The sequence below is a fragment of the Triticum dicoccoides genome, chromosome 1B (assembly GCF_002162155.2).
Source record: "Triticum dicoccoides isolate Atlit2015 ecotype Zavitan chromosome 1B, WEW_v2.0, whole genome shotgun sequence".
NCBI lineage: Eukaryota > Viridiplantae > Streptophyta > Magnoliopsida > Poales > Poaceae > Triticum > Triticum dicoccoides.
The window spans coordinates 217,873,107-217,885,703 of NC_041381.1; the positions used below are offsets into that span (position 1 = coordinate 217,873,107).

General features: G+C 46.0%; 1 protein-coding gene across 1 annotated transcript in view; it reads left to right on the forward strand.

Annotated features, from left to right (window-relative positions):
* The window catches only part of LOC119328931, a 24,767-nt gene extending 12,429 nt beyond the window's left edge, over positions 1–12,338 (forward strand). The window contains exons 10-22 of the mRNA XM_037601925.1: positions 4,180–4,389; positions 4,488–4,800; positions 5,442–5,535; positions 5,871–5,979; positions 6,390–6,661; positions 6,754–6,881; positions 7,057–7,291; positions 7,691–7,879; positions 7,959–8,245; positions 8,326–8,506; positions 8,614–8,856; positions 11,216–11,298; positions 11,561–12,338. Coding sequence (XP_037457822.1) covers positions 4,180–4,389; positions 4,488–4,800; positions 5,442–5,535; positions 5,871–5,979; positions 6,390–6,661; positions 6,754–6,881; positions 7,057–7,291; positions 7,691–7,879; positions 7,959–8,245; positions 8,326–8,506; positions 8,614–8,856; positions 11,216–11,298; positions 11,561–11,705 — 2,489 coding nt within the window. The 3' untranslated portion in view covers positions 11,706–12,338. The remainder of the gene's footprint in view (positions 1–4,179; positions 4,390–4,487; positions 4,801–5,441; positions 5,536–5,870; positions 5,980–6,389; positions 6,662–6,753; positions 6,882–7,056; positions 7,292–7,690; positions 7,880–7,958; positions 8,246–8,325; positions 8,507–8,613; positions 8,857–11,215; positions 11,299–11,560) is intronic.
* Positions 12,339–12,597: the final 259 nt, after the last annotated feature.

The window sequence follows — 12,597 nt, forward strand, 5'->3', positions numbered from 1 at the left end:
TGGCCGCTGTGTCTGCGATCCACGCGAGGGCATGGTTGATGATTACGGCCTAAAGAGAAACCGAAGCCTTGACCCCCTACCTGGTGTGCCAGATGTCAACGGGTGATTGTCGAGATCAAAGATCACGGGGATCCCCTTTTAGAGATTCAGCCAGGGTTCAAACACTTCAAGGATTGAGGCTTTGTTTATCCAGGTTGAGGCCATCGAGAGGTGTAACACCCTACATCATGCATGCTAGTTCTTGCTCTGGAGACAAGTGTGTGTGTGTGCGATTACAAGATTGCTCCTCTTTCTTCCTTGCTCCGGTTCCACCCTTATATATCACGGGGGCAACCACAATATACTTTTTTTGGTGCCGGGGTAAGCTGAACCCCCATCCTCTTGACTTGCCCGGGTCTTATCAGCATGGGCCCGCGTAGTTGGTAGAAGCTAGCGGCGTCGCCCTGTAGCGACGCAATGCCATGTCTTTGACTGTTCCGTCGGATCTAACCGTTATCAAGGATGGGCGGGAAATGTCACGTCGTCCTTAGGAGAGGCCGAATTCAAAAGGACTTGCAAGCTCATCTCGCCCATCGGATGACAAGTCCGATCGATGGGCGTCATTGGCCATCGTGTGCCGATCATGATGGCCACCAGGCGGCAGGGCTGTTGCAGAAGGGCAGGCCCCTTCGCGGTCGTACCCGCTAACCTGGCCAGACCTTTTCCTGGGCATCCGAGCCCTCGAGCGCCCAAAGACTTGCCAACCATTCCTCCTCTGGGAGGGCAGGGCTGACCGATTGTCGTAGGTGCATGGGAAGGGGTGCTCGGGGAACGCGCTTGGGATGCACGAAAACAACCCGGGCTCTTGCTTGCCCTCGGTCCACACTTTTTGGGCTGGCGTGGTACCGGGTGTTAAGCTTCATGCACTAGCCAACGCACCCAAAAGTCCGAACTGATGGAAAGGGCTAGGCAATCCACATATACACTTCAACACCCCCTCACGTGTGACATGGAAAGTCAACACGTGAATAGACTCGGAGGTATGGTTCAAGAGGCCTATACGTGAACACAAAGGAGGGCAGGGGGGCAGCAACAACTTTTTAATAAATTGCGAAAGCTAGGAGACCTTAGACTCTGACACCATGTTAAGCTTCATGCACTAGCCAACGCAACCAAAAGTCCGAACCGATGGAAAGGGCTAGGCAATCCAAATATGCACTTCAACACCAGGGTCGGCACATCCTGGCGGATCGGTGTGGCCCTGTCTCTTAGACGCTTACAATGCGCTTAGAGCGGACACGATCGGACGGGCGCCAACCGCATTCTTGCTGGTCAGACCGACGTGACCTGACTGGACGGCTGACCAACGTTGCTTCAATGAGGACGCGTGCAACCAAGAAACCTACTCGAGCTGCTGCTCCAGCATTGAAGCGTTGCCGGCAACAGGTGGGTGGGGTAAGGCAACGCCTTAGAGAGTTTTAAGCAGCAGAGTAGAGTAGAATTTGGTAGGCAACTAGGCATACACACCAGCAAAGCAGCAAGCAGTGAACAACTGAACATGGAAGAAAGAGAGCAGAGGAGGTTGGGGGAGAAGCGAGGGGGACAAGAGTGGAGGATGGGGGAGGTCTACCTTGGCAATTGCCACTTTGTATCCTTGGCTCCTTGCTGTTGCCTGTTGCTGGTTACTGCTGTATTGGAGAGGAGGAGGAGGTGGTGCTGGAGAGGAGAGGGAAGAGCTGCCGGAGAGGATCTGCTGGAGCCGCTGGAGAGGAGGGGGAGGAGCGTGTGGATTGGGGATTGTTTCCCTCTCTCTCCTCTTACCTGTTGGCGCCAATACCTCCTTTCCCGCCAAGACTCAGTTTCCCGCCTGAAAAAGTTGCTCCCCTGCCTCGCAAGCTCAAGGGGTCCAATATGTACTAGGGGAACGCCTAAGCGTGCGCTTCGCTCTGAAGGTCAAGGCGGATGCCTTATGCAGCTATCTAAGGTAAGCTCGATGCCTTGAGCTTGGAGGGCGCCCTGACGCCTAAGCTTCGCCTAGGTGATGCCTTGAAAACAAAATGCCGCCGTCCACGATCTCCGTGCCTGTTGGCGTCCACCACTCCGACGGTGAAGATGAAGGTGGTGCTCTTGTCAGGCGACAAGGAGCAGTGGCAGCCGCACCTCCTCACCGAGGTCCGTCACTGCCACGCCTCCTCACCGAGGCCGCACTGACGGAGGAGGAGTTCGCCGTGCAGATGGCGCAGCTCCTCGAGCAGTCGCGCCAACGACTGCGGTTCGATGCCGCCCTTGCCACCCATGCGCAGACGCGCTATGTCAAGGATGAGCCGGCGTCCTCGCCGCGCAGCCATGCCAGATGCCTCATGCACCTGATGTCCCCGCCACTATGACTCCGACGCAGCAAGGAGGTGGCGCCGCCATCCTGCCTCGTCGGCAGCCCGGGAGCCAGTGGTGCCCGGTTTCCGTTAAAGAGGAGGAGGCGCCCTCCCCCGTGATCGCCAACACGTGCGGCCGCTTTTTGCACTACCTCGGTAGCAGCGGTGGCATGTCCTCGCGCCGGCGGCGTTCGCAATGCCGGACGTGGCGCCGATATGGGTCCTCATCGACCCCAGCCTCACGTTGGCCCGTGCCTAGGATTGGTACAGGACCACTACACAAACGTCCACCCGCCGCCGGCTCCGGATCAGCGACTCATCCGAGTGCTTCACCCGCCGCCTCGCCGGCAAGGGCAAGGACGGGTGGCGCGGGCCGGAGTCTGTGCCCGACCATCATCGCCAGACAGAAGTGGTCGAGTGTCTGCACCAGGTGGAGGCAGCCTAGTGGCTGCGTGCAAGCATGCAGTGGTGGGCCTGGTGGCCAATCAGGGTTGCCGCGACCCTTGGGAGGTCTTCAACCGCTGGAAGAACGGCGGTGACGGCAGACCGGTCGACGACGGAGGTGCCAGTGGCCTCGGAGGCCATGCCTATGAGGTCACCGTTCGGTACCTCGCTTAGTTTTTTTTGTTTGTTATTAGTTAAAACTTTGTTAAATTTCGTCCGTTTTGGCAAATATTTGGAAATTTAACAAATATTGTTCATCTTTTAAAGTGTATGTTTAAACTAGCGCTGGACATTTGGTGCATAGGGTTGGATGGCTGGCTCTCCTAATGCTTTCGGCGGACACGTCCGGACGTGTCCGCGGACATTTGATGAACCGCGTTGGAGTTGCCCTTAGGTTCTATCTAGAACTTCTAAATTTAAGCACCAAAATGAAAATCGAGTTACTTTTTTCACTAAACTAAGATTAGTATAGGTCTGATTCACAATTCATTTATCATGTGGTATGAAATCCTTGAACTGCAACGGAAATCAGGAAATTTACAATTATGCATACATATTGCACTATATGTTTTATATTTTTTAAAGGAAGAGAATGATTATTTTGGACATAGTGCTGTTATGATCATTATGTTTATCTTCTACTCCCTCCGTTCCGAAATATTTGTCTTTCTAGGCATTTCAAATGGGCACACCATACGGAGGTATGTAGACATATTTTAGAGTGTAGATTCACTCATTTTGCTTCGTATGTAGTCACTTGTTGAAATCTCTAGAAAGACAAATATTTGGGAACGGAGGGAGTAATTGCTAATTCTTTTGTACTGTGAATTTTAAGGCCACCAAAAATTGCTATGTAGCATATTTTCCATGGTGGCTAGTTATAGCTGGGAGGCAGACCTCGCTGCAGCGGCGTGAGATTTTCTGTAAATTCTTTCTTACTACAAACATACCTATACAGTTTTGAATGTGCTTTTGTGCCTGATGATATTCACTATCCACTCGTCCTGTTAGGCATGAGGCTCAATAACATGTCATAATTTTAGTACCGACAAATATAATCTTATGCCTCTTCAACTGGCAATTGATTTAGTTCTCTGGGTTGAATTGCTATTTTGCCATTTATTTGTGCAGCCTGCTGTTTACATTTATCTTCATTCCCTTCTTACTCAATGTTATATAGTTTTCAGTTTTTTAGTTTGAGGTGAACTGTCATAATTATCTGTATGCAGGTCAAGAAAGAAATGACCCTTGTTTAAATTTGTCAGTGCTTACACATGTCTAATTTTCTAGGCATGTGTATTAAGCTTCTTTCGATGTCTTGTCTTCTGGCCATGTGTCTTCTACCAACTTTTGTAGGATTTAAATTTCCTTTTTCTGATGGCAGGCTGCCAAGGTGGAATTGGACAAGGAGGAATGTTAAGCAGTGGCCTTAGTGGTGGGGGTGGGCATGGTGGTAAAGGCGGGGATGGTTTTTACAGCGGCAAGCATTCAGGTGGCGGAGCTGCATATGGTAGTGCTGATTTGCCTTGTGAACTTGGCAGTGGCAGTGGTAATGTCAGTACAACATCTTCAACAGCTGGTGGTGGTATAATAGGTAACAATGATGGTGTACATGGACCATGACCATCCTCTATCAAGTCATGATATTCTTAATAGCACTGGCCTTTACTGCCTTTTCATTTCCACATTCAGTGATGGGTTCTTTGGAGCAATCTCTGCCTATTCTCTCTCTCTCTGGTTCAGTGGAAGCCAACGGTGGCAGTTTCACTGGTGGGGCGACTCATGCTGCAAATGGAGGACCTGGTGGTGGTTCTGGGGGCACAATTCTTCTATTTGTGCGGACTTTATCCTTAGAGAACAACTCTGTACTTTCTAGTGTTGGTGGGGTTGGAAGCAATGGTAGTGGTGGAGGTGGAGGCGGTCGCATTCACTTCCACTGGTCCGACATTCCCACTGGAGATGACTATGTTCCTTTTGCAATTGTCAAAGGATCAATACTTGCGAGGTGCGTCCTGAAAATCTGATGCTTTCTCTGTTGGCCTTTTCCTTGTCGTTTAACCTGCTATTTTATTCAGGAAGTAAGGTTGTCTTTTTTTTTTAGCTTTTTATTTGTATTATAAGTTTTTTAAGGCCATTCCGTGTTGCACTGGTGTTTCAGAATAATATATGTAGCTTTGCAGTTCCTTAATTTGAATCTTGGAGTAGTTTAAAGGATTTTGGGTGGCCTTGTCTTGTCTAAAGCCAGTTTTTGTATACCTTGTTTTTATTTCAAAACTTATTTCCTACTGGTGTTAAGTTGCTTTTTAAATACTTGTCTCTTTATTCTCTCATTTTAAATGAAAGGGGTGCTGGCAGAGCCCCTCCAGCTCTGGCCTGACTACTCTCTGTTAGTCCTGTATAGCTCCCCCTCCCCCCCAGCTGTTTATTCCCCTCCCTTGTACAGTCCCCTCTCCTGTAAGTACATCTCTTTTCAGTAAAATTTACTGTCGGGGCTCCGTTAAAAAAAATCCCTCTCTTCATGTTCCCTCTGCCATGTCAGGGTTCTATGATTTTTACTGCCATCTTATTTATCGTCGAACAACTGAAGATGTCTTAATGCACAGAACATTGCTAAACCTGTAGGCTGACTCTGTGTTGTTATTACAGAGGAGGAATTGTCGAAGGCCGAGGTTTTCCTGGTGAGAATGGCACAGTTACAGCAAAAGATTGCCCGAAAGGTCTTTATGGTACATTTTGCAAGGTAAACGAGAAGCACGTTTCATTCACTCCTTTGTGCCGTTATTTATTATGTTATGAACAGAAGGTCAGTTGCCCATTATTTTTTTTTCTTCTTCTGTCTATCACGGTTTCTTGAGGCACATAATACCTTTTTTATTGGCACCATTTGGTGCATTGCTATTTTCGAATATTGAATATTGGTGCGCTTACCATGTTTCAGTGTTTAAGACAGATAAGATAAATGTACCGAGATAGCAGCGTGCCATTGTCATACCTATTATCATTTTAGCTCAGTTAACTAATGTAACTAAATTTACTAATTAACATTGTTGCAATAATTTCTACGGCGAAATGCAGGAGTGTCCTGTAGGAACATACAAGAACATTACCGGGTCTTCTAAGTCCTTGTGTTCTCCATGCCCTGCATATGAGCTCCCTCATCGGGCTATATACATGCATATCCGAGGTAACTCTTACTGTATTTATTGCTGTATGAGAAATATGTATCTTCAGTACAGGTCAAATGAATTCAATAGCCAGTGTATCATACATGTGTTTTATACAAAAGTACATACCTTGTGGGATCTTTTTTTTATGATGTGGTGTTATTTATAAATTCATATACCTAATGGTCTTGTTTGCAAAACAACCTGTGGGTAGATGCCAGAGCTTTGTGTGTGGCTCAACCACTGAGCCATTTGCTTTTAGCTCATTGTGTTATGTTCAAGAAGACAGCTTAAACTGGATTACAAGTTTTTTTTTGTGTGTTCTTTTGTTACACTTCTATTTTTTCTAGTTTCAGAACATTTGTGTTCACAATCAATATTTCTGTTAGATTAACCTTGATTTTCTAATCTTAAATAACATTTTTCACAGGAGGTGTCGCTGAAACCCCATGCCCGTACAAATGTGTGTCAGATAGATATCGTATGCCTCACTGTTTTACTGCTCTTGAAGAGCTAATATACACTTTTGGTGGACCTTGGTTCTTTGGCTTGCTTCTTTCAGGCCTTCTTGTTTTATTGGCTCTTGTTTTGAGTATTGCTCGGATGAAGTTTGTTGGTACTGATGAGTTTCCTGGACCAGCACCAACTCAACATGGCTCCCAAATTGATCACTCTTTTCCCTTCCTAGAATCACTGAATGAGGTAGTGGAATACATTCTGTTGTCATGGCTCAGTGCATTAAGCTGTTGCATGATCATGCTGGGTGGTGTTTGAAATTTCTGCTAATGTGATAGGTATTGGAAACAAATAGGGCCGAAGAATCTCACTGCCATGTGCACAGGATGTTTTTCATGGGCCCAAATACCTTCAGTGAACCTTGGCATCTCCCGCACACGCCACCTGAACAGATTACAGATATTGTGTAATGCCCGTGGTCAAGATTACATTTGCACAAATTCCCTTCAGTTATTTAGCTGTCTTGTTATAATTTTTCCCAATATTCATGTTTTTTTTCATGAATTTACGTAGTCCTTTGTCTTATAGAAATATATAACTGAGTATTGACTGCTGTTGTGCTGTTTGTCTTCTGTTGTCAGATACGAGGATGCGTTTAACAAGTTTGTCGATGATATCAATGCTCTGGCAGCTTATCAGTGGTGGGAGGGATCGATTTGTAGTATTCTGTGTATACTTTCCTACCCCTTGGCGTGGTCCTGGCAACAGTGGCGCCGAAGAAAAAAGTTACAACGACTACGTGAGTTTGTTCGATCTGAATATGATCATTCGTGCTTACGGTCATGCCGTTCACGTGCCCTTTACGAAGGACTGAAGGTACTGTGTTTTCCAATACCAAAATTTCCATAGAAAATTACAGTTTGTTACGAATTGAATTTTTTTCTTGAAATTAGGCTGTCTGGTATCACTTTTTCATACGAAACCAATGTCTCTTAAGTGTTATCTACTTGATTTAAGTGACTTATCCAATATTTTGAGTCCATAGATGCATAGTACTCCCACCCACCATAGAATAACTAGAAATATCCAGGGCATCCAAACAGATAAAAGGAATGTGGTGTTTGATTTATAAGTGTGGCCATGTTGACTGTGCATTATCGGCTGCTATAGCAGTACACATCGTAGGTTGCACCTGCCACCTACAATTCCAGTTGTTATATAACTAGCAGTCTGATATTATGGATTGAGGGTGGTCTCTTTTTTTCCGATTTATAGGTAGCTGCCACTCCAGATTTAATGCTGGGTTATTTGGATTTTTACCTTGGTGGGGATGAGAAAAGGCCTGATCTGCCCACTCGTCTTCATCAAAGATTTCCAATGTCCTTGATTTTTGGCGGTGATGGAAGTTACATGGCTCCATTTTCACTTCACAGTGATAGTGTAGTCACAAGTCTTATAAGCCAGGTTGATTCTGAAACATTTCCTTCTGTGCCGAATCACAGAAATAACGTTTTATTCAGTTCCTGATAAATATCTTTTGTAGGTTGTACCATCATCAATATGGCACCGTCTTGTTGCTGGACTGAATGCCCAGCTGCGTTTGGTTCGTCATGGAAATTTGAAAGTAACCTTTCTTCCTATGCTCAAATGGCTTGAAACTCATGCAAATCCTGCCTTAGACACATACCATGTACGTGTTGACCTTGCATGGTTCCAAGCTACAGCATTAGGATACTGTCAATACGGTCTTGTTATTCATGCTGTGGAGGGAGAAGCCGTGGCTGCTGAACTTCAAGGTGGCTCTAGAATAATATTTGATCAACATTCATTGTGAGTTATCTGTTACTAGCTCCAGTTATTCTTCATTTCTTCTCTTATCACAATTTAACTAATGATCCTATGTCGAGCAGAAATCAGAATGAAGATGCTGACTCTCAACTAGGCCACTCAAGGAGCAATGATGCTTATATGTGTAAAAGAATAACCGGTGGAATTCTCAATGTTGACAACTTGATGACGCTCAAAGACAGGAGTGATTTGTTTCATCCCCTGTCTCTTATCTTGCACAATACTAAACCAGTTGGACATCAGGTGACTTGTTTTGCAGAGACTGACCATTATTTCAACCCCTAGTGTGGTTATGAAGAGATTCAGAGTATCTTACACTTGTCATGGTTATTTTGCTTTCTTAACTGCAGGATCTTGTTGGTTTGGTCATCTCAATATTGCTTCTTGCAGATTTTAGCTTAGTGTTGCTTACGTCTCTCCAGCTATATTCTTACTCTATGGTCGACATTTTGTTAGTCTTGTTTGTTCTTCCTCTTGGAATACTGGCACCATTTCCAGCTGGTATAAATGCTCTCTTTAGTCATGGCCCACGTCGCTCAGCAGGCCTTGCTCGTGTGTATGCGTTGTGGAACATTACATCTCTGGTTAATGTTGTAAGTACCCTTCTTTGCCTGTATATGTATTTTGCTATTACTAGTTCATTTCGAATGTTGTATATTTTGGGGACTATAATCAGGGTTAAAATTATTTTTCGAGAAAACGCAAAGGCGTTGTTTGGATAAGAGGAATATAGAAAACTCAATCTGCATAAGCCAGGGAAACGGCCTAACCGAGCAAAACCTTGTTTGGCATCTCTAACAAATCCATGGATATAGGAAACTCAGTTTATTAAAAACATAGAATTCCGGGTTTGTGGGAAAATGAGTATTAGTCGTTTTTCCACAAACGCGAATAGCATATACAGACCGCAACTGCCTCTCTCCGCTTCCGCCTGTTGCTCAACAACCTGAGTTGGCGTCAGTGTTCCTCAACGATGTTGGCCAGAAGCTACAGCTGCCTGCTGCCCCCGGCGCCGCCGGTCCAGTGGTACAACGGACTGATTTCCGTGCAGCCTGCACGGCCGGCGTTGAGTGAAGGCAGGCCTGTGCGCTGACCTGAAGCAGGACCGCTCGCCGGGTAGAGCTTGTGCGGGCCGACGGCCGGCGAAGCGCGGTAGAACTGGCGACCTAGCAGTCTAGGAGCGGCGGAGGCACGAGTAGCCGGCGTTCGCGCGCGGCGGCGTGTACCTGGCAACCTGGGAGTCTAGCAGCAACCAGCGTCCAGGGGGACGGATGCGCGCAGTAGTAGGCGTCCGTGCGCGGATCCTTCCATGGGCGATACGAGGGAGCAGCGGTGTCAGCGAGCGGAGAAGCAATCGGAGGAGAGCAGCAGCTAAACGAGCTCACCATGGTGTGTGATTTGGGGACAGTGAGAGTCACTCACGGGAGGATCATAGGAATTAACAACGTGGTCGTGGGTATCCAAACAAGGAACTGGGTCGATCAGTTTTCTGAAATTCCTAACCAAACATAGTTTGTTATAAACTGGTTATTCGTAAAAACTAACATAAAACGGGTTTTCCTAAAAATCGGCTAAAAACCCATTTTCTATAATCCTAACGCTAATCTCCACTATCCAAACAACGCCAAAGGACTCTTTGCGTTTCATTTCATTGAAAAGATGAGAAGATACAATCCTCCTAGGAGGTGGTGGTTACAAGAGTTGGCACCCTATTAGTGAACATCCCAGTTAGTGGGAAGGACTACCCTGAGACCCAATGCGCCAGCTTGTGCCCAGCATTTGGCTTCGGCCTTGATCCTATCTATGAGGGTGGTAACCGAGGGGCGCGCATTCTCGAAGACGCACTCATTGCGCTGCTTCCAGATTATCCAAGGGACGAGCATGGCGATGGATTTCAGGCCTTTCCGTAGCGCATGTGGGGTCCGCCCTTTCGTTCGTTGCCACCAGTCCGTGAGGGTGGGCTCATTGTTTGGCGGTTGTGAAGGTATCCTCGCCCAAGCCAGCACGTCGTGCCAGGTTTGCCGCGAAAACGGGCATTCTAGGAGCAGGTGCCACATCGACTCTGGGGCCTGATCACAAAGGAGGCATCGTGGATGGTGCTGTAGGCTGCGACGGGCGAGTCTATCCGCCGTCCAACACCGGTCCTGGCTGGCCAACCAGTGAAAGAAGTGGACGCGGCGCGGTGCCCAGCTCTTCCAGGTGAGCTTCCAGGAGGGGCATTTCATGGATCCGTGAAAGGTTGCACCGTAGCATGACCGCGCCGTATAGGTGCCACTAGCCGTCCATCTCCAGAGCATTCGGTCAGGCCTGTTTGATAGGCTGATGTGCTGCACGGCTTGCCAAAGCCTGAGGTATTGGCCAATCTCATGGATCCCTATCACTCCTTGTATGTCACGAGCCCAAGCGTTGCCCGCTAGGCCTGCGGCCACCGTTCTTGATTTGCGTCGCCGTTTGGATATGCATTGGTAGAGTGCCGGCGCGAGTTCCCGCACGGACTGACAAAATTATCACTGTTTTCTGCAGGGGGTTTTCATTGGTTAATTGTGTTTGATATTATTATAGTGTTTTTGCACGTGCACATATTCACACACATTCACAAGCAAAACAGAGCACATACACATATAACATTACTTATCCGTATTTATCGAGCTGTAAAACTAGGCAATTATGTTCAGTGGTTTGTCTGGATGTCATGCAGAATCAGATCTCATGTCATTTGAATATTTGCTTGTTACAACAGTAATATATCGTCAGTGTTTGAGTTTGTTGCACCTTTCACAGACAAGCATGCCTACTGATTTTACGACTATACAATCATTATCATATTCTACTGCTGGCTGAATACTAGCAAGTTCAGCTATACCTATCATTATCATGTTTTTGTGCTTGTTATTCCAATACCAGTTTCAATTTTTTTTAAAGTTCTTTGTAACCTATTTGCACTTGACTTAGGGCGTGGCCTTTGTATGTGGACTTGTGCATTATAAGTCATCAACAAAAAGACATCCAAGCATGCAGCCATGGAATTTGGGCGGGTAAGCATCTTTGCCCGCTCTGTGAAGAAGGGTTACATGAGCATTAAATGCAATTGGTCGGCCATATCTTATACTCCCTCCATTCGGAAATAACTTATGTGGTTTTAGTTCAAATTAACTAAAACCACATCAGTTATTTCCGAACGGAGGGAGTATTTAGGAACGGAGGAACTACCTCCGTTCATAAATATAAGACGTTTTTGCTGTTCAATTAGGAACAGAGGTTGTAGCACCTAACAACTCGGACTTCAAATCTTTTCAGGGATGAAACTAGCTGGTGGTTATTCCCAACTGGACTCGTGTTGTGTAAATTGATCCAAGCAAGGCTTGTTGATTGGCACGTCTCCATCTTAGAGATCCAGGATCGTGCAGTATACAGCAACGACCCAACTATATTCTGGCAGTGATGGCCTTCGGCTCATCGAAGTGGTCATGGGAGCTTTTTGCAACTCGAGTTTTTGGGAGTTGATAAAACGAAGGCTAAAAAGCTAGCCCATTCTTTGTCGACCAGATAGAGGAAGCAAGCACAAAGTAGAATTCCTACATATGCATGCTTATACAGTTCGCTGTTAATCTTGCGTAGCCATAACATTTTCCTTGTAGATAAGAAGGTTTAACTCATCCATTCATTATAGGATTTAGACACCATAGGCTTACAACTTTACCAGAGCTAATCACCGACATATACAGATAGCGGGGTGGGTGAGGGCGAATGATCAAATATGAAATTACCCTGTTCGTGGTCCAATTCGATGAACACAACAAATTACCATTTTTGGCATTTTTGTTTGATCTAGTGGGCTGATGCATCATGTCCGCCGTTAGTTGCTGGGGTGATCTAAAACCCTCATCAGAGGCTCAATGTTGGCTTGATAAGCTAGAAGTTTCCATCTGAAGCATTGTGTTATGTAACGAGTGCATTCCTATTTTTAGTACTTTCTTCGATCTGTCTTAGATTTGTCTAGATACTGATGTATCTAACACTAAAACATGTCTAGATACATCGGAGGGAGTACAAAGATCTATTATCAATTGCATCTGATCTTCATGTTTTCCCCCCTTTGCGGGAGTATATGATCAAGACTTTGAAACTATGAATCTAGATGTTTCTACACTCATCACAAATGGCATTTTGGTCATTCAGTCTCAAATAAGGAAGAATATCACATGGAAACCAGCATTCAAAGAAAGATATTGTCGATTGCATCCAATCTTCATGTTTATTAACCTTTACGGGAGTATATGATCAAGACATTGAAACTATGAATATACCTTTACGGGAGTATATGATCAAGACAT